The 19,590-nt window shown below is 61.6% G+C and overlaps 1 protein-coding gene across 1 annotated transcript; it reads right to left on the minus strand.

Annotated features, from left to right (window-relative positions):
• Nucleotides 1-3,773: 3,773 nt before the first annotated feature.
• TEX261 (testis expressed 261) lies at nt 3,774-16,273 on the minus strand. Its single transcript, XM_089777723.1, has 6 exons — nt 16,135-16,273; nt 14,722-14,801; nt 11,057-11,210; nt 9,893-9,960; nt 7,491-7,593; nt 3,774-5,237 (listed from the first exon to the last, which is right to left on the minus strand). The coding sequence occupies exons 1-6, from the start codon at nt 16,202-16,204 to the stop codon at nt 5,122-5,124; spliced, it is 591 nt and encodes a 196-aa protein (XP_089633849.1). The 5' UTR covers nt 16,205-16,273; the 3' UTR covers nt 3,774-5,121.
• Nucleotides 16,274-19,590: the final 3,317 nt, after the last annotated feature.

The following is a 19,590-nucleotide window of genomic DNA, read 5'->3' on the forward strand; positions in this document are numbered from 1 at the left end:
TCTCCCATCAGCAACAGGAGACCACACTGTCCTAAAAAGATATGCTCAGACGCTCTTTGCAGCCGTGGGTAAAAGATCAGGCGGGATCAGTCTGGAAGCCAGGCTGCCCCGGATCAAACAGCGCCTGTCCCTAGGGTGGATGTAGAATATAGGTGCTTCTCAGGGCAGGGCCCGGACTTCCCTGCCTTCCTGTGGCCACACCACCTCAGCTTTTTTTTTTTTTTTTTTTTTGGACATCGTCTTGAACTCTTCTGCCTGCTGGCTGTGTCCTGACGCAGGGCCGTCGGCCAGAGGCGGCGAACAGTTCGAAGCGGAGCTGGAAGCTGTGGCATTTGGCTTCGGCCCATGTTAACTCTGAAGCCTACTCACGTCTCGGTATTGTTGATCTTAGAGGCAAGCGTACAGTAATTCCTCATTTAACACGTGCCTGCTTAACACGTTTTCGTGATAGCACGATTTTTTTTCGGAAAAGTTTTTTGAATTACACGACCGTCGCCGGAATAACACGATTTCCCCAGCCGGCCCGCTGCTGGTGGCTGCGCGGGGCTTCCCCCGCCTCCCTGAAAAGCGGCGGAGGGGTCGCCGCTCGGCGTGCCGTTCCCCGCCAACCCCCCCTCACTGGTCGCAGTGCAGGTCCCAGCAGACCCATTACAACGGCATACTCCCAACCCAATCCCCCTCCCCTCTCCTCCCCTTCTCTTCCCCAGAGCCAAACATGCTGTAACCCAGTCCCCTTTCTCCCCCAACCTTACGTCGCGGTCCCAACAGACACCCCCGCTTGAAACGCAACCCCCACCTTTTCCATTATTTTCAATGGGAAAACTGACCCGGCATAACACGTTTTCACTTCACACGTTCATTTTCTGAAACACATCAATAGTGTTAAATGAGGAATTACTGTACTTGCAAACGCAGCCAGCTGAGGTGCCGCTTCCAGCTTTGTTAAATACGGTGGTAGAAATTAGAAGACAATTGAAGAATTGCATGAGCTGGAAAGGAACTTGCAAGGTCATCGAGTCTAGTCTCCTGCCCCCACGGCAGGACCAAGCACCATCTAGACCATCCCTGGCAGATGTCTTCAATAGCTTCTCTTCAATAGCTCCAGCGACGGAGACTCCACAGCCTCCTCGGGCAGTTTATTCCAGATTGCCAAGGGGAAAACGAAGTTCAAGCAACACTGCACCTCCCGAGAAACGTTACATCAAGGCCTGTACCACGGAGGGGAGGGGGAAAAGACAGAGATCCTACAGGACTACGCTCGTGGCTGGCCTGGTCATTATGACGATAATTCCACTCTACTCCGCGCTGATTAGGCCTCAGCTGGAGTCTTGTGTCCAGTGCTGGGCGCCACATTTCAGGGAAGATGTGGAGAGATTGGAAAGACTCTAGCAAAAAGCAACAAAAGTGATGGAAGGTCTGGAACACGAGCTGTGAGGGACGACTGAAAGAATTGGGCTTGTTTAGTCTGGAAAGGAGAAGCCAGAGAGGGGACATGAGAGCGGTTTTCAAGTCCCTAAAAGGGTGCTCCAAGGAGGAGGGAGGAAAATTGGTCTCCTTGCCCTCTGAGGACAGGACAAGAAGCAAGGGGCTTAAACTGCAGCCAGGGAGGTTTAGGTTGGACATTAGGAAAAACTTCCTGTCAGGATGGTGAAACACGGGAATAAATCACCTTGGAAAGTTGTGGAATTCCCATGGGAGATTTTTAAGAGCAGGTTAGACAAACCTGCCAGGGACAGTGCTTGGCTCTGCCGGGAGGGCAGGGGACTGGAGTAGATGCCCTCACGAGGTTCCTTCCAGTGCTAGGATTGTATATTGCCAAGTGCTCACATGTTGCAGGGGAAACTGGGCCTTTAGGCAAACACTAGGCAGGTCTTGCACTATGTGCTTCACAGAAGCTGACCAGCATCTGCAATAAGAGCCCCCTCCAGCAGCTTCGTCCAACTTAACCACGGAGGTTATTGAATATGCAAAGAGTCAGCAAATGTGAGATGGGTAAACTGAGGCAAAAAGCACCTGCCTGGTTCAAACCACCAGAGTTTAAGTCAGACCTCAGGAGTCTTTCACACCTGGTCTTATACAGGTCCCTCCTTTTTGCTCTTCAGCTGAATTTCACCCGGGCTGTGTCTACACTGCCGACATCTGTTGGCAGAGAGTCTGCTAATGAAGCGCTCATTAGTATGTGTCACACTGCCATTTGCATATTCTCTGCCGATGCTTTTTGCTCAAGAGGTTTTTGCACAAAAACAAGCAGGGTAGACAGGTCCGTTTTGTGCAAAAAGACTCTTTTGCGCAAGATGCTCTATACCTCCTTTTTTGAGGCACGAGGGATCTTGTGCAAGGGGGGGTTTTGCACAAAATGGACCCATCTACACTGCCTGTCTTTGTGCAAAAAGCATCGGCAGAGAATATGCAAATGACAGCACAACAAATGCTAATGAGCACTTTATTAGCATACTCTCTGCCAACAAATACTGCAGTGGAGACATAACCCCAGTGTTTAAATTCTGCGTTTGGGCTGATTTATACATCTTTTATGCAGCTGTAACCACATCAGTTGAGAGAGAAACACATAAATCAATGCAACTCCCTAGTGCAAATGCAGAACAAAGATGCTTATCCGTGCAGGTGATTCTACTAGGTCAGCACCTGTATAACGGTATCGCTCCACCCGCGCTACGGGCTTGTGCTGATAAACTCTCCGTTTCCAACCCAGTTAGTTCAGTCCAATAACCGCACAGAGCACCCTGCGCTACTCTGCCATCTTTCTCCTTGCGTTCCCGCTGCACAGGGAAAGTTTTTGCAGGGGCAGCCGCGTGGGCAGACCCCCTCACATCAGGAGAGGCCCCTGCCTGGATCCAGTTAATACACTTTAAGGCCAAAAGGATCCAGACCATCCAATCCGACCTCCTAATAACTTGTGCTGGGCCGAGGCATCTTCCAGCAAGCCCCTCCAACTGGATTGAGGCACCAAGAGATGGAGACACCACCACGTCCCCTGAGAGTTATACTGGCAGTTAATCACTTTCCCTCCCACAGTTTGCACGGGCATTTGTCAGGCTTCAACTTCCAGGCTTTGAGTCTTGTTCTGGCTTTCGCTGCTGGATCAGAGAGCTGGTGAGTCCCCAGTATTTGCTCCCCATCAAGCTACTTAGACCCAGTGGCTACGTCTACACTGGCCCCAAATTCCGGAAAAGGCATGCAAAGCAGGTAAGTCAGAATAGGGAAATCCGCGTGGGATTTAAATATCCCCCGCGGATTTAAATAAACATGGCCGCAGCTTTTTTCCCGGCTTGGGGAAAAGCCGGAAAAAAGCGTCTAGACTGGCGCGATCCTCCGGAATAAAGCCCTTTTCTGGAGGATCTCTTATTCCTACCTGAAAGTAGAGCCAGTGTAGACGTAGCCAACGTGGTCCTGAGCTACGGCGAGGGTTCATAAGTGCTACAGTAATAAATACCACCTGTAATCCAGTCTCCTCGATCTTTGTGATGGTCCTTAAATCTCTTATTGGAAGGCATTCTCTCCAGCCCCGGGCCAGACATGGCTCTTCTCTGCCCCCTCTCCAGTTCTGAGCACGCTTAAAAGGGTTACAGAAATCGGGGCCTTACACATAGCCAAGTGCTGTGTGGATCCTCGTTGGTACTATACACATCACCCAGAGCTCACCCGCAGCGCTCCGAAAACCAGCAGCATGGGACCGTGTGAGGGGCTTGAAAAGCCTCTCCTTTAATCAGCCAGTTACGGCTTCAGTGAAGGGCCAAGAGGGAGCCACCAAATTTCAGCTTCTTTGCTCGTAAGGCAAACTGCGTCTATCGCCTTTATTAAACGAGAATCGGCACACGAACAGAAACCCCACCGCCCTTCAACGAAGCATGAAAGCGACACAGTGTCATAGATCCCCCTTCTCGAGACACAGCAGATTTCATCAGCTCTCAGTGGCCCTCGTCCAGAGCCGACACACATCCCGCATCTGACAAGACCCTTTCCAAAGGGTGAGCCAACTCCAATTCCAAGCCCGGCCTTAATAAAACCGCGTCTACCTCCCCGCCCACCCCCGCCCCCGGCACAAAGGTTAAAGGTGACCAGCAAAGGGGGAAAAACGTGGCCGGGGCCCGTTTTGCTTCTTTATTCCGCATCATCGCCTACGCGGTTTCCCCCTTGCTCTCCCTGAACGCTGAGGGGTTTGTCTACCTGTGACTATGGACAACTGGAGAACGACCGGACACCAGAAATGTCTGAGAAGGGAAGCAGTTGTTAGCCACGGCACCGCACGCTGGGCTTTCTGGTTTTGCCAACCCCACCGTAGCTCAAATACACAGAGAGGAGAAGGGCTCTCTTTGCAAAGGCGTCAACGCCCCTAACGAAAGGGTTAGGAGGCCTACAAGCCACCTCGGAGCCCTCCAACGAGACTGCTAGCAAGCCCAGGGAAGACAAAAAGTTGAAATGTCTTTGTGTGAAAAGCAGAAAAACATAAACCCCCCCTTTGGGCATCTTCCACCCTCATCATAAAGCAGCAAGAGGCGCACGGCCAGTTTTTATCCCTGGCAAGTCACCTTTCGGAGCTGCATGCACCAGTGCCCGCCAGCTCACAGACTCCGCGTCTGGATCGTGGTCGTGCATCCTGTAACGAGCGGGCGTCACCACAGGCAGGGCTCCAGACGGCAAAGTTTCGGAATTCAAGAGCTTTTTTTTTTTTTTTTTTAATCACGGCTGTACATAAACCCCACTTGGACTCGGCTTGCGTTCCTCCTGCCCTCGGACAAACTGCATCCGACGAAGGCTTTTGGCTTTAATTAAGAACGGATGCCAGTGGCTCGCGGCATGGTCTCTGAACACAATCCGTGGCTCTCGGAGGCTGCCCCCCTCCTTACGCTCCAATGGAACAGGACCTCGTCAGCAAGGCGTGGGGGCCATCGGAGAGGTCTGACAAGGCCACCGCCCGCTTTGCGCCATGGAGGCGCTGAACGCGCCCGCCGGACACGGCGGCTGCCTCGGGATGGTACGTTCCTAACCAAACCCCTCAGAGCGAAGTGGAGGAAGGGGGCACGCCGGAGGCCCAGGGACCGCGCTGACACCCCCACCAAGCCCTTCCGCTTGGGCACAGTTCACGCCGCCCGCGGGGGCTCAGTACATCTTCTGGCGACTGGGCAGGATGGCCTCCTTGATGAAGGAGAAGATGAGGAGGATGCCGGAGCGCTTCCCCCGCTTCCCCTTGGTGAAGTAGTTGGACACCACGTCATCTGCGGAGACAGGGAGATCAGAGCCAGCAGCAGCACGGCCGCCAGCCCCGCGCAAAATCGTTTGGCGCTGGGAAGGAAGTGGCCCCCTTTAAGCCTTCGGGACCGTCTCCCGGGGGCCCACGCTTTGCCCGACGAGAAGCAACAACAGCTACTAGCGGGCGCCCCCAAGGCCTAACGCGGACGACGACCCGGCTCCTACGCAGGCTTCCCGCCGGCCGAGCTCAAAGCGCTTCGGGTCTCCAGTGCATTTGTCCCCACCTCCGCCTTTTACAGGTGGGGCACCCAGCCCGAGAGACGCCCACTCAGGGTCACCCAGGAAAACTGTGAACACACAACTAAAGCCAGGTCTCCCGAGGCCTAGGCTAGTGCCCTAACCACTAGGCCGTCCTTCCTCATCTTTGACCCAGGGGCCTAGTTCACAAGGGCCACCAGGCCCCAGCAGCACTGGCACTGCAGGGCCTCTGCTTAATAGGTTTCTAAGTACAGGCTGAGCCTTTGAAATCCGGGACTCTCTGGCCCGGCAACATCTGTGATCTGGCAGGACCACGGACATTGCGGGAGCAGAGCCCCGGCTGGCCAGGTTCAGGGGCTGGTGGTAGCAGGGCCAGCGTGGTGGGGAGCTCAGCCCCGCCCAGGCCCAAGGACGTGGGGCCAGCGCAGTGGGGCCTGGGCGGGGCTGAGCTCCCCACCGCGCTGGCACCACGTCCTTGGGCCTGGGCGGGGCTGAGCTCCCCACCGCGCTGGCCCCACGTCCTTGGGCCTGGGCGGGGCTGAGCTCCCCACCGCGCTGGCACCACGTCCTTGGGCCTGGGCGGGGCTGAGCTCCCCACCACGCTGGCCCCACGTCCTTGGGCCTGGGCGGGGCTGAGCTCCCCACCGCGCTGGCCCCACGTCCTTGGGCCTGGGCGGGGCTGAGCTCCCCACCGCGCTGGCCCCACGTCCTTGGGCCTGGGCGGGGCTGAGCTCCCCACCACGCTGGCACCACGTCCTTGGGCCTGGGCGGGGCTGAGCTCCCCACCGCGCTGGCCCCACGTCCTTGGGCCTGGGCGGGGCTGAGCTCCCCACCGCGCTGGCCCCACGTCCTTGGGCCTGGGCGGGGCTGAGCTCCCCACCGCGCTGGCACCACGTCCTTGGGCCTGGGCGGGGCTGAGCTCCCCACCGCGCTGGCACCACGTCCTTGGGCCTGGGCGGGGCTGAGCTCCCCACCACGCTGGCACCACGTCCTTGGGCCTGGGCGGGGCTGAGCTCCCCACCGCGCTGGCACCACGTCTTTGGGCCTGGGCGGTGCTGAGCTCCCCACCACGCTGGCACCACGTCCTTGGGCCTGGGCGGGGCTGAGCTCCCCACTGCGCTGGCCCCACGTCCTTGGGCCTGGGCGGGGCTGAGCTCCCCACCACGCTGGCCCCACGTCCTTGGGCCTGGGCGGGGCTGAGCTCCCCACTGCGCTGGCCCCACGTCCTTGGGCCTGGGCGGGGCTGAGCTCCCCACCGCGCTGGCCCCACGTCCTTGGGCCTGGGTGGGGCTGAGCTCCCCACCACGCTGGCCCCACGTCCTTGGGCCTGGGCGGGGCTGAGCTCCCAAGGACGTGGTGCCAGCGCGGTGGGGAGCTCAGCCCTGCCCAGGCCCAAGGACATGGGGCCAGTGCCTGGGACTCAGCCCTGCCCAGGCCCAAGGACGTGGGGCCAGTGCCTGGGACTCAGCCCTGCCCAGGCCCAAGGACGTGGGGCCAGTGCCTGGGACTCAGCCCTGCCCAGGCCCAAGGACGTGGGGCCAGTGCCTGGGACTCAGCCCTGCCCAGGCCCAAGGACGTGGGGCCAGTGCCTGGGACTCAGCCCTGGCCAGTGGGGGCCTGGCCAGGACCGTGGCAGCCGGGAGCGCAGCCCGGACTGGTGCCCCCAGCGCGGTGAGCACAGCCCTGGCCCCAGGCAGGATGCAGCCCCTGGTAGGCTGGAGGCAGCAGCTGGGAGCAAGGCCAACAGCCAGGAGGGGAACCCTGACCTCCCCTAGTCCATCAAACTCCCTGGTTCAGGTCCTGAGGGTGCCAGACCAGGGAGATCCCACCTGTACGTATCCAGCCTGGCTTTAAATGCCGTCCGCCCCACTATCTAACCCTTCAGCTCCAGAGGGAGCAGAGCATGCTGGGACCTGTAGTCTCCTCAAGCCCCGCCTTCGGGAGTCCGGGCTGGGGGGGGGGGGCTGTAAAACGCTGCTACTGTTACAGCTGGGCACGTGCTGGCGCCGGCTCCCGCTCACCTCCAGACTGCACCGTGGAAGGGAGGACGTTCTCACCGGCCGACAGGGACACAAAGAAGGCGAAGGGGATGAGCCACAGGCAGAACGTGAAGTAGGCCAGGACCTGCAGGCGAAACGGGAGAGGCAGCGAGAGACCCAGCCACAATCGCATCCCCCCCCCCCAGACTCACTGCAGCCAACAGCCTGGAAGCGTCAGCTACCTCCCAGCGCGGACTCTGCCCCGACACTTCAACTGGGGCAAAGCCCACACGCGAGCAGTGTCGGCAGTCAAATCCAGTGGCCAAAATGGCATTTCACTGGCTACATGGGGCTCTTCAGCCAGCTGACTGCGGCTACCTGGCTTGAACAATGGACTACCTGGCAGGCTGAGTGCGGCTAGCTGGCTTGAACAATGGGCTACCTGGCAGGCTGAGTGCGGCTAGCTGGCTTGAACAATGGGCTACCCGGCAGGCTGAGTGTGGCTAGCTGGCTTGAACAATGGGCTACCCGGCAGGCTGAGTGTGGCTAGCTGGCTTGAACAATGGGCTACCCGGCAGGATGAGTGCGGCTAGCTGGCTTGAACAATGGGGCTACCTGGCAGGTTGAGTGCGGCTAGCTGGCTTGAACGATGGGCCACTTGGCTGGATGAGTGCGGCTAGCTCGCTCTAGCAGTGGCTACTGCTTCAGAACTGGTTGGCCACCCCGGTTTTAGAGGGTAGGAAGAGAGGGGACACAAATGTTCCAAGCGCAAACCGCATCCCACGGGCTCTGCCAGGACCCTTCCCTGCTTCTGGGTGCTCTGCCCGGCCCTGCGAGGGCGGGGGAGCAGAACAGAGAAAGCCGAAGTAAGAGCAGCCTGGAAGGTAACAGCTCTGCCCGGTGCTAGAACCGCAGGGAGCCCGGGTCGCCACTCGATTTCCGTAATAACCCGCCAGCCATAAGGCGCGTGCCCACATCTTCCTCTGGCTGTGGAGCAATCAAGAGGCTAAATTCAGGTCCTGTCTACCCCAGGATACTCTCGGGTGGCTGATGCGCTGGCAGGTTTCACGCCAGAGGTACCAAGGGAGGGAAAGCAGGTTACTCCGGGGGAAGGGATTTTCATTCCATCAACATCAGGGATGTAAGCGAGTAGTTGACTGACCAGTAAGCCAGGGCTCAGCGGTTAATCTAGTCGACTACTCCCATTTCCCCACCCCCTTGCTGCCTCTAAGAAGCAGCAAAGGTGAGGTGGGGGGAGGAGCAAGTGCTGGGGGAAGCCGACTTAAAAACCGACTCCCCACACACTCTATCAGAGGCAGCAACGCCGGGCACGAAGAGGAGAGCAGAACAGGCTGCTGCAAAGCAGCATTATGGGGCCCCGGGCTGGTCATGGACTGAGGCTGCTCCGGCCGAGCAGGCAGCCCGGCTCAGTCCCAGTTTATGCCAGTCTGGGACTTACCCCCGCAGTGATGCTGCGGTTTAAATGTACTAAAAGCCGGGCGGGCAGGCAGCCAGGTGAGACGCAGCGGGGGTGCTGTCTACTTTTGTAATCCTGTGTTCACTCTGGTGTCGCATGTTCCACTTGTCTTGTGGGGTTCTACGTGATCCTACCGTCCTATGTGGCTCTGTAGTGACGCTGTGTGTGTGCGTGCCTCAGTTTCCCCAGGCCCTGTAGCACTAGCTGCATGAGGAGGGGGAGGCTGGGTGGGACTCACTGGGGAAGTATGGGTAGTCTCTCACCTCCTGAGGCCCAGGTGACAGCAGATTGCACCTTGGGCCTGAAAGGAGGACAGTGGAGGAGGTGCGGCTGCCTGGGGCGAGTGAGCCATGGCGGTGGGGGGGGGGAGGCAGTCTCAACTGGGCTAGGATGAGAGGAGGTTTTAGACCAAGGAAGGAGGTGAAGCCCCTTCCCCCCGAGAGGAATGGGGCTGTCTGTTCTCGGGGCCTGTGCTAACATCACTCCTATGCTACCCTGTGTCCCTGTGAACCAATAAAACCTTCTACTCTACAGGCCGGCTGCGTCACATCTGGTTGGATGGGGGTGCAGGGTCGGGCCCCCCCGACGCGCCGTCACGCCTGGCCCTACAACGTCTAAACCGCAGGGGTAGGACCCAGACCGGACTGAGCCGGGCTGCCTTCCCTTCTCAAGCAATCGAGCGGTCGATAGAAAGTCCATCGAGTATTCGATTAGCCAATTAACCGCATCGTAACATCCCCACTCAACATGCCTGAGGCCATTACAGAAAAAAACAGGCTAAAAAAAAAAAAATACTTGGGGCAGTCCTGAGAGGAAACATTGTCGGGGCCTCTTTGACAAGGGCCTACAGAAACCCCGAAACTGGGGACAGCTTTCTTTTGGCGGGTCATCTTTGAGCGCCCTTCTCTCCTGCCCCCAAACACAGCTCAAAAGGCAGCGCAGACGCTTCCCCCGCACGGTCCCTTACCTCAGAGAACGGGTAGTACTCCTCCGCAAAGTACTGGAACGCCAAGTAGTGGTTAAATACGACCAGCACTGCCAACGGAAAGGAGAGCGTGAACCGCCAGCCTTCAAGCCACACCCACCACCCTGCGTGTTTGGAAATAAATCCCCGACCACGGGAAAACCAGCGTAAAAGCCCTCAGAGACGCAAGCGTGCTGTCCCTCGGCCCCCCAGCGACAGACCCAACGCTAGCCCCCTCCCGGCACAGCCCCGACAGCTGACGCAAGGGGAGTGCGGTTCTGGTGGCCAGAGCGGAGCGCGAGGCGCTAGGAGGACCTGCGTTCTGCGCCAGGCTGCCAGGGAATTCCAGGAGGACTGAGTGTTCGTAAGGCCAGCGAGGAGCCTCCCGTCCGACTCCCGCTGCTGCACAGGAGGAGTTTCCAGCGGGGCAGAAGAAAAGCCCGAGCTGCAAGGTGGCCAGGAGAAACGGCTTAACAGCCCTAGCGCTCGTCCAAGCCAGCAGGGGTCTCATTCAGAGTACGGCCAACAGCAGAGCGCCCCCTAGTGCCACACCTGAGCCCGGCTGCGGAACGGACCTGGAGCCGACTCCTCCGACACGGCTTCCCGCAGCACCAAGCCAGCCCTCTCCTCGCACGGCCAGAAGTGCACGTGCACTATCCTTGTGCACAGTCACTTCCAAAGTGTCCCTAATCTGCTTTTAAAACATTTGGTTTTTTACCAAATATCCCTCCCACCGAGCACCTGCCGGGATGCTGCTCCTGAGGCATCCAGAGCAGCATCTCCTGTAGCTGCCTGCTTATAGACTGAGAGCGTGGTCTAGTGGGTAGAGCAGCCCCTCAGTTCTGGTTCCACTTGCCAGTGCTGTGGAAGCGCTGGGAAGTGACTCCAGGAAGAACAGGCTCAAGGACGAGCCGCGGGGCTGACAGCCCGTAGATCTGGGTCGTGTTCCCCGCTTTGCGCAGGCTTTATAATCCCCAGACGCAAGAGGGTGGCCTGGGTTCAACACACTCCGGTCGCGCCGCACATGCTCATGCTGCGGGACGTGCCCAAGAGGCTCAAACGTCTGGCCCAGAAGCTCCAGGGGCCTGCTCCCTCGGAAACACCCGGCCCCCGCCCTGCGGCCGCAGCGGGATGCCGGACCCAGCCCGCCCGGACAGCCCCACTCACCGCAAGACAGGATGAAGTTGGGCGAGGTCAGCATGATGAAGGGGAAGGTCTGCAGCAGGCCGAAATAGACCAGGTTGGTGAAGAGGCCCACGCCCACCATGAAGCCAGGAAAGCTCTCGAAGAGGTACAGGCCGACCAGCACCGCTGTGGAGAACTCAAGCGGAGAAGCCCCCAGCCCATCGTTACTCCAGCTCGCCCCGGACACCGCGAGGAGCTGCAAGCGCTCAGCTCGCCCCAGGGCAGGCCCCGAGCCCTGGGTGCCGCCTGCCGGCTCTGCGTCCTGCCCGGGGTCACGGGAACGGCTCAGGCCAGAGCCAACGGCCCCTCGTGGCCTCCAACGCTCTGCGCGATAAATGTGTCCGCCGGACACGTCACGCGACATGAGCCCTCAGATCCCGTTTGTGCCGCTGCGTGTCTTACCCAGCCGAGGGGCCCGCGGCCTCTCCCTCCCCTCGCTGCGCCCAGCCTGGCAGGCCTTCTGGCAGGCAGGACCCCCCCAGGCCGGGGGGGCTCAGAGGTCACCTTCGGCCAAATCAAGGGAGCTCCTTTAGGGGCACAGCCCTGGAGGCAGGGGGCACCCATCTGCTGAGCAGCATGGCCTAACGCCTGGAGGTCTGGGACCTCTGTGTCCTAGTCCTGACCCTGCCACTGGCCTCCAGGTGACCGTAGGCAAGTCCCTGGCCTTCTCCGTCCCCGCAGAGGGGGGCCAGCGACCGCCCTCTCCGCAAAGCGCCTGAGGCGGACAGACGAGCAGGGCCGGAGAAGGGGTGGGAGCGCGCGGAGCATCAGAACCGCGGGTCAGACGGGCCCGCGAGAGCCAGCCAGTCTCACGCCCGGCAAGACGCAGGGTTTGTAGCATCTAGGCCAACCCAGACCGATGGCTCCAGCCGCCTCCGGAACCCCCCGAGACGGAGTTTCCACCCCCTCCCGAGGCCTCTGTCCCACTGTCCTGCTCTTCCGACAGCCGGGAACTTTATCCTGAGCTTGCACCTACGTCGGCTCTGCCGCAGTGCGACCCCACGGCCCCCCGCCTGCCCGCTGGGGCAGGTCCTTGTTTATGGTAGTTTTTGCAGCCTGCTAACACCCCTCCCTTTCCAAAACAACCAGACCCTGCGGAAACAGGCTCAGCGCCTGGGTTGCGTGACCACTTAAACCACGTGCATCCCGGCCTCCTACCTTCCAACCCAGCCGTGGCACTGGGAACCTTCTAATCCAGGCTCCCCTGCCACACTGGAAGAGCTGTGGGGCATCCGTGCCTCAGTTTCCCCACCCGGGGCTTAAACCTGGTTTGGGGGTGCGAACGCCCTCTATCTCCCCAGGCTGTCTGCTCAGGGAGCCCCCCGACACACGATCAGCCCTAACGCCATGGGGATGGAGTTGGAGGGGCCCCACATTTCTGTGCTCTCCCCTAGCAGCCTGAAAACAGGGAGCATGGCCCCTCCCTCTCTAGCACCCCGGCAGCCCCAGGAGGAGGGGGAAGTCGGTGCCGTGCGGCTCTCTCCCAGGAGGTGCCCGAGCCCCGCGTGTTACACAGTCCTGAGCCTCTTTGCATCCCCATTCTAGCAATCACCGGGAGAGCGCTCTGCCGTTACGTGGGCCGGCGCTTCCGAGAGCCCTCGGCCCTTCGCCTGATTCTTCGGGGCTGGTGCTTGTATCCGGGCGGTTGATCCCTGGAATTGTAACATCCTGCACCTATTTCACTGGCTGCCTTTCACAGGCGACTTGGGCTCGTACATTTCCTGAACGGGCCCGCAGGGATCAGCTAACCGAGGGGTCGGCAACCTTCCCGAAGTGCCGTGCCAAGACTTAACCCTCCTGCCCTCTTTCCACGTGCCCCCTTGGTCTCCTGCCCTGGGCTCCACTCCGGCTTGTCCTGTGGGGAGGGGAGGAGCGGCACGTGCGCGCTTCCCCACACTTGGGTGCAGGATCTAGGTGGGACGTGGGGGGCAGGAGCAGGCTGGGAGCAGGGTGTCTGGCCGGGGGAGGGGGCAGGAGCAGGGTGTCTGGCCGGGGGAGGGGGCAGGAGCAGGGTGTCTGGCCGGGGGAGGGGGCAGGAGCAGGGTGTCTGGCCGGGGGAGGGGGCAGGAGCAGGGTGTCTGGCCGGGGGAGGGGGCAGGAGCAGGGTGTCTGGCCGGGGGAGGGGCAGGAGCAGGGTGTCTGACCGGGGGAGGGGGCAGGAGCAGGGTGTCTGGCCGGGGGAGGGGCAGGAGCAGGGTGTCTGGCCGGGGGAGGGGCAGGAGCAGGGTGTCTGGCCGGGGGAGGGGGCAGGAGCAGGGTGTCTGGCCGGGGGAGGGGGCAGGAGCAGGGTGTCTGGCCGGGGGAGGGGGCAGGAGCAGGGTGTCTGGCCGGGGGAGGGGGCAGGAGCAGGGTGTCTGGCCGGGGGAGGGGCAGGAGCAGGGTGTCTGGCCGGGGGAGGGGCAGGAGCAGGGTGTCTGGCCGGGGGAGGGGCAGGAGCAGGGTGTCTGGCCGGGGGAGGGGCAGGAGCAGGGTGTCTGGCCGGGGGAGGGGCAGGAGCAGGGCGCTCTCTCTCTCTCTCTCTCACACACGCTGTCGCTCCCTGAGGGACGTGCGTCCGAGGTTTCCGGTGACACACAAAGCCAAGCGAAGGCCCAGTGGCCGTGCAGCGCGCTGCCTCCCAGTGACCCCAGGGAGCAGCTGGCCCACGCTCGCTCCCACCTAGGAAAACCCGCATCCCCGCCAGGCGCCTGCACACTTTGTGCCCAACCTGTCACTTCTGCTGCTCCGGCCCCGCTCACTTTGCTGCGCAGGGAGCCCCGGCCCCGCAACCTGCACGTAACCAGCACTGCGGGGCGGAGGGGAACGGCCCCTCGCGCTGCTCCTCCCCAGGGGCTCGCTGGGGGCGCCCAGGGCGCGAGCGCGCAGGGACAGGAGGGGGTATCGCGCCTGTCCCTGGACACTGGCTGTGGGACGCAAGTAGCCGCCCGCCGGCACTCGGAGCTGGGCTCAGCCTTCCCGGGGGAGCCGGGCTGCGGCGCTCGGCCACGTGTGTTCCAAGGGGCAGCCGGAGCCCAGGACCTGCGGCGCTCGCTGGCTCCCTCCCCCACCGCAGAGCAGGCAGGGCCGGGGTGGCTGCCCTAGAGACGGGAGGGAGCTTTGCTCTTCCCGGAGCTGATCTATGAGGCCACATCAGTGGCTCAGGGCACGTCCCCGCCTGGCATGGGAACAGGCCGCTTGCCCCGGAGCGCAGCGCAAACGCCCGCCGCCTGAGTCTCCTTCCCCCGGAGCCACCGCTCACTCCACGCTCACTAGTGAACTGACCAACCCAGCATCCGGGGGTCCCAGTGTGGCGGGTGTCTCTGTGTGCGGAGGGCGCCTTCCCTCCCCGCCTTAGAGCGCTGACTTCTTCCCCTTTCTAGGGCAGTCCCAGACCCCGCTTTGCCATTACGGGGGCCCGTGGGTTCACACCCCACTCCCCACACGTACGGGCCTGGGAGCGGAGGCTGCGCCTCGCCGGGAGCGCAGGGAGTCCAGCCGGCGGGTCTGGGCAGGCTTTCTCCCCAATCGCACAGCGAGGCTCGGGGCTTTCTCCACTCCCCCCCACCGTGTGCCACGGAACATCCCCTTGCGTGCCACTTACGGCATTGCCAAGCCCGATCTAACCGCCCCCGCGGGAGCGTTCGGCGCACACCCGGCCAGGCGCTTACCCAGATCATGTATTTGAGTATTCTGCTGGTGGCCACGGTGTATTCTTCTATGAGCTCCGCCAGGTAGTAGAGGCCAGCGGCTACAAGGGAAACCAGAGGGGTTATCTGGGGCTCGGACGCCCACGGCCGCTCCCAGAAAGCGCGCCCGCCACCCGACGGGTCCTTGCGGGCGGGTTTCCCACACGGGGCCGTTCCCGGGACACTGAGACCCGGCGTGAGTAGTAGAGGCCTGGTTTCCCACGGCAACTGAAAATCCGGCTCCAGGAAGGACGGTTAGGACACCCCGGGGGGCAGACCAAGCTGCCGGAGCTGAGGGGCTCGCAGTGGGTGCCCCCGCGGCGGGCAGCTGGGCAGGCGCAGAGCAGGGCGATCCCAGAAGACAGGATGCACCAGGCGGGTGAAACAATCTCCAAGCGGGTGGGGAAATGAAGCCGGCGTAAGCCAGAGGCCTGGAAGCGTAGACGAGGCCTCACTCCCGTTCGCAGCCAACCCGGAGCATCTGCAGTCTCAAAGGGAGGTGGCTTTTCGGACCCGACCTGGGGCCACGGGGCCTGTTAAACAGCTGCTGGCCTTCACGCCAGAGGCGGCTGCATTTCAGCCGTGGGAGAGGCGTGATCCCGAAACCCCTTCAAGCGAAAGGTCCCAGAGAGCTACAGGCTGGACCTCCCCGGCCCGGCTCCCTCGGCACCTGCCCAAGGGAGTTTTCCGGACCAGGGAAAGTCAGTCCCGTGAGCTCCGGCAGCTCCACCAGCCCTGGGAGCTCCGGCGGCCCTGCGAGCTCTTGCAGCCCCACCAGCTGTAGGCTCTGGCCCCGCTGGCTGCGGCTCCTCCACCCCATGCACGCCGACCTTTTCCATCCCAGAGACTCCGGCTTCCTGACCCGCCGCGAGCTCTGCTGCCCCCTCCGCTGGCTCGGGGCTTTTAGCCCAGCCGAGTGCGGGCTCCGCTGGCAGCTCTGCTCTGTGCTGGGGCTCTCGACTCCTTCCGGACCGGAGTCCCAGCCACAGAGGGTCAAGCGAGGGTCCCGCGGGGAGCGGGCCCAGGCCCGGCGCTCACGGGGCGCAAGCAGCAGGCAGCGGGGCTTCAGCTCAGCCCGGCGGGGGGAAGGGCCCGTCGGAGCCACCGGGGCCACCCCTGGGCTCAGCGCCCCACGCGCCTGCGCGGCCCGGCCGCCCGCGCCCCCGGGAGAGCCCCCCCCCAAGGCAGCCCCAAGGGCGGGGCACGGACGGGGAAGCCTGGGGGGGCCGCTGGGCCCGGGGGACCTGAGCGAGCCGGTCCAGAGAGGCGGGGGGGCAGTGGGGGGGGGCCCGGGGTCTCACCAATGGCCGGGGGGGGTCCCGGGGGGGTCCCGGGGGGCGGGGTCTCACCGATGGGCGGGGGGGTCCCGGGGGGCCCCGGGGGGCGGGGTCTCACCAATGGCCAGGGTGACCAGCGCCACCTGGACGAGCAGCGCGGCCCAGCTGAGCGCGTAGAGCAGCCACATGGCGGCGGCGGGGCCGAGGGGGGGGGGGGGGGGCTGCGATCGGCGGCTCCTGCGCCGCGTCCGGCCCGGCCCGGCCCGGCCCCGCTTCCTGCCCGCGGCCAACGCGGCAGCGCCCGGCCCCGCCCGCCCACAGCGCCCCCGCCGGCCCGGGGGAGACAGCGCAGCCTCCGCCCCGCCCACCCCGAGCCGGCCCCGCCCCCGAACCTCCCCTCCGCCCCGCCCACCCCGAGCCGGCCCCGCCCCCGAACCTCCCCTCCGCCCCGCCCACCCCGAGCCGGCCCCGCCCCCGCCCCTCCCCCTCCGGCCCGCCCACCCCGAGCCGGCCCCGCCCCCGAACCTCCCCTCCGCCCCGCCCACCCCGAGCCGGCCCCGCCCCCGAACCTCTCCCCGAGCCGGCCCCGCCCCCGAACCTCCCCTCCGCCCCGCCCACCCCGAGCCGGCCCCGCCCCCCCCCGGCCCGGGGTGAGACGCCATCCGGACACCGAGCCATTGCTCGCTACCCGTCCTCTAGCCTCTTTGTACCCCTCTTCCCGGCCCGCAGCCCCCGGGGATACTCACCCTGCACCGGGCACATTAACAGGCGGGTGCTGACTACGCTGGTCCCTGCCTCTGATGGCTCTTTGCAGAATTTCTAATGAACCCAACACTCTCCTACAGACAAACTTTCCGCATCCATCGGTCCAGAGACTGCAGCCTTGGAAAGCTCTCACGGGCCAGCCCCGAGTAACAGACACAACAGGGCGGCTGCGCGCTTCTGGATTTTGCTAGGCTACAAACATGAAGGGGAAAAGCCTGTTTCTACATAGTGATAGAAATGGAGCCGTGTTAGTCTGGGGTAGTTGAAGCAAAATGCAGGACAATGTAGCACTTTAAAGACTAACAAGATGGTTTATTAGATGATGAGCTTTCGTGGGCCAGACCCACTTCCTCAGATCAAAAGACTTTTGATCTGAGGAAGTGGGTCTGGCCCACGAAAGCTCATCATCTAATAAACCATCTTGTTAGTCTTTAAAGTGCTACATTGTCCTGCATTTTGTTTCTACATAGGAAGGGTTATACCTGGTTTGGCCGGACTCTGTCTTTCCAGAGGGCAGAAACAAAGAGAAACCACATGTTCCAGGGGGGTGCTGTGACTGAACTCCTCACCCACCGGTACAGCCATCCCAGACCCCTATTCAGTGTTACATAACCCAACAGGCTCCAGGGGGTCCAACTGTCCAAGTATGTGGGGTGTGTCCCGCACGGCCCCTCTAGGCATTGGACAGTTGCCCCTCTGATGCGGGGTGGCCCAAGGGGATTCCAGCTTGTACATACGTCCGTAACATCCCGTGTGGCCCGGGAAATGAACCCTCCGCGTTTCATGTTAAATGCATAAAAAACGAGGGTTGTTCCAATGCGGTTAATTAGCGAATCGCGTAGTCGGTGGACTGGCCATCGATTAGTTGGGGGGTCCATCGATTAGTTGGGGGGGGAGCTCACTATCGCCCCTGCGGCTCTGCATTTGAAATGTCGGAAGAGTCGCCGGGCTCTTACTACCTTTAAAGTGCAGAGCCGCACCCTGGGACTGCTGTGGGTCTCCCTCTCCTGCCCCCCACTCGCACACCCGCTTTTAAGCCAGCTTCCCCCAACACTGGCTCCTGCTCCCCCGCCTTGCTGCCTCTGCTACATAGGCAGCAGAGGGGGGAGCGAGTATTCAAGCAGTCGCTCAAGGAGTCACTTACCTCCCTACTAAAACACACATTTGTAGGGTTTTTAACAGAGTTTGGGCTTTTTTTTATCATTAGAAAACTAAGCTCCCTGCTCAGGCTGATGGGCCGTGTGCGCCACCTTGTGACCAAGAATGTGACTGCAACAGACCCTAAACAAAACTCTGTACCTTGCGCCTCCAGGACACTCGTCTCTGCCACTGAGTGACCGCACCACCATGGGCACATCACTGCCCTTGTGTGGTTCCACTGATTTCTGGGCCGTTACAGAACGTAAGAAGAACATAAGAATGGCCAGACGCAGTCAGACCAAAGGTCCATCCAGCCCAGTACGCTGTCTGCCCACAGTGGGCAATGCCAGATGCCCCAGAGGGAGGGAACACAACAGGGAATCATCCCGTGATTCCTCTCCTGTCACCCAGCTCCAAAGAAACAGAGACCAGGGACACCGTCCCTACCCATCCTAGCTAATAGCCTTTGATGGACCTAACTTCCATGAATCTATCTAGCTCTTTTTTGAACCCTGTTAAAGTGCCAGTCTTTACAACATCCTCTGGCAAGGAGTTCCACAGGTTGACTACGTGCTGCATGAAGAAAAACTTCCTTTGGTTTGTTTTAAACTTGCTGCCTATTCATTTCACTTGGTGACCCCACCTAGTTCTTATACTGTGGGAACAAATAAATAACTTTTCCTTAGTCACTTTTTCCACACCAGTCATGATTTTATAGACCTCTGTCATATCCCCCCTTATTCTCGTCTTTTCTAAGATGAAAAGTCCACATCTTTTTAATCTCTCTTCATACGAGATCTGTTCCAAACACCTCATTTTTGGTGCCCTTGCCCTCCCCCCACACATCCACTGGGCCCCACCAGCCCTGCACACCTCCCCAACTATCACCAGACCCCATTCTGCCCTACAACCCAGCCCCATTCATCCCTACAACCCAGCCAGGGGCAGTCAGAGGCTGCTACCAGAAGGCTCCATGAGCACGGGTAACCCTGATGAGAGGGTCCCTGCCTCCTATAGGGAGCCCCTGCCTCGTAGGGCATGGAGGAGACAGGGGCTCCACAGGGTTAGCAGGGAAACACCCCAGAAGTGGCAGAGAGCGGAACCCTGTGGGAAGTTTCGTGGGCGCTCCTGGGAGCTGGGTGGTGGGAGGTTTAAAGGGAAGGGGAGTGACGGTCAATCCAGCCACCTGGCTGTTTCTCCAGGCCCATCCGTCCCTCTGTCCGTCTCTCCGTTCGGCCCGACCCGTTGTCTGAGTCACAGGGCCCGGGCCCGGCTGCCATGTCCGCAGCCCAGCCGGCGGCATCTGGCTGCGTCCTGGAAATGTCCCCCCGGCCGCCGCGGTTCGGGGAGCGGGCAAGCGTTCGTCGGGAGGAACCGCGTGAGCGCCCCGTCTGATCTCTGGCAATTGCTGCCTTGCCCTCCAGGGGACACGAGCCGGAGTCGAGCGCGCGAGAGAACGCCAGGAAATGCCATTCGGGAGAGCTAAGGGAGCATGACGGGCGCTTAATTAGCGACGTGAGACGGGCGAAATGTCAGGCCTGTCCTTGTTTATCTTCCTCTTGGAGACACTCCTGGGACTCTGCCTCTCGGCCTCTCCTCCATCCTGCGCCCCGGTCTGCTTACACCCCTCTCTCCTGCTCCTCGCTGCTCCCAGCCCGGGGGCGTCAGT

Source organism: Pelodiscus sinensis, chromosome 4 (genome assembly GCF_052426305.1).
Source record: "Pelodiscus sinensis isolate ZL-2025 chromosome 4, ASM5242630v1, whole genome shotgun sequence".
Taxonomy (NCBI): domain Eukaryota; kingdom Metazoa; phylum Chordata; order Testudines; family Trionychidae; genus Pelodiscus; species Pelodiscus sinensis.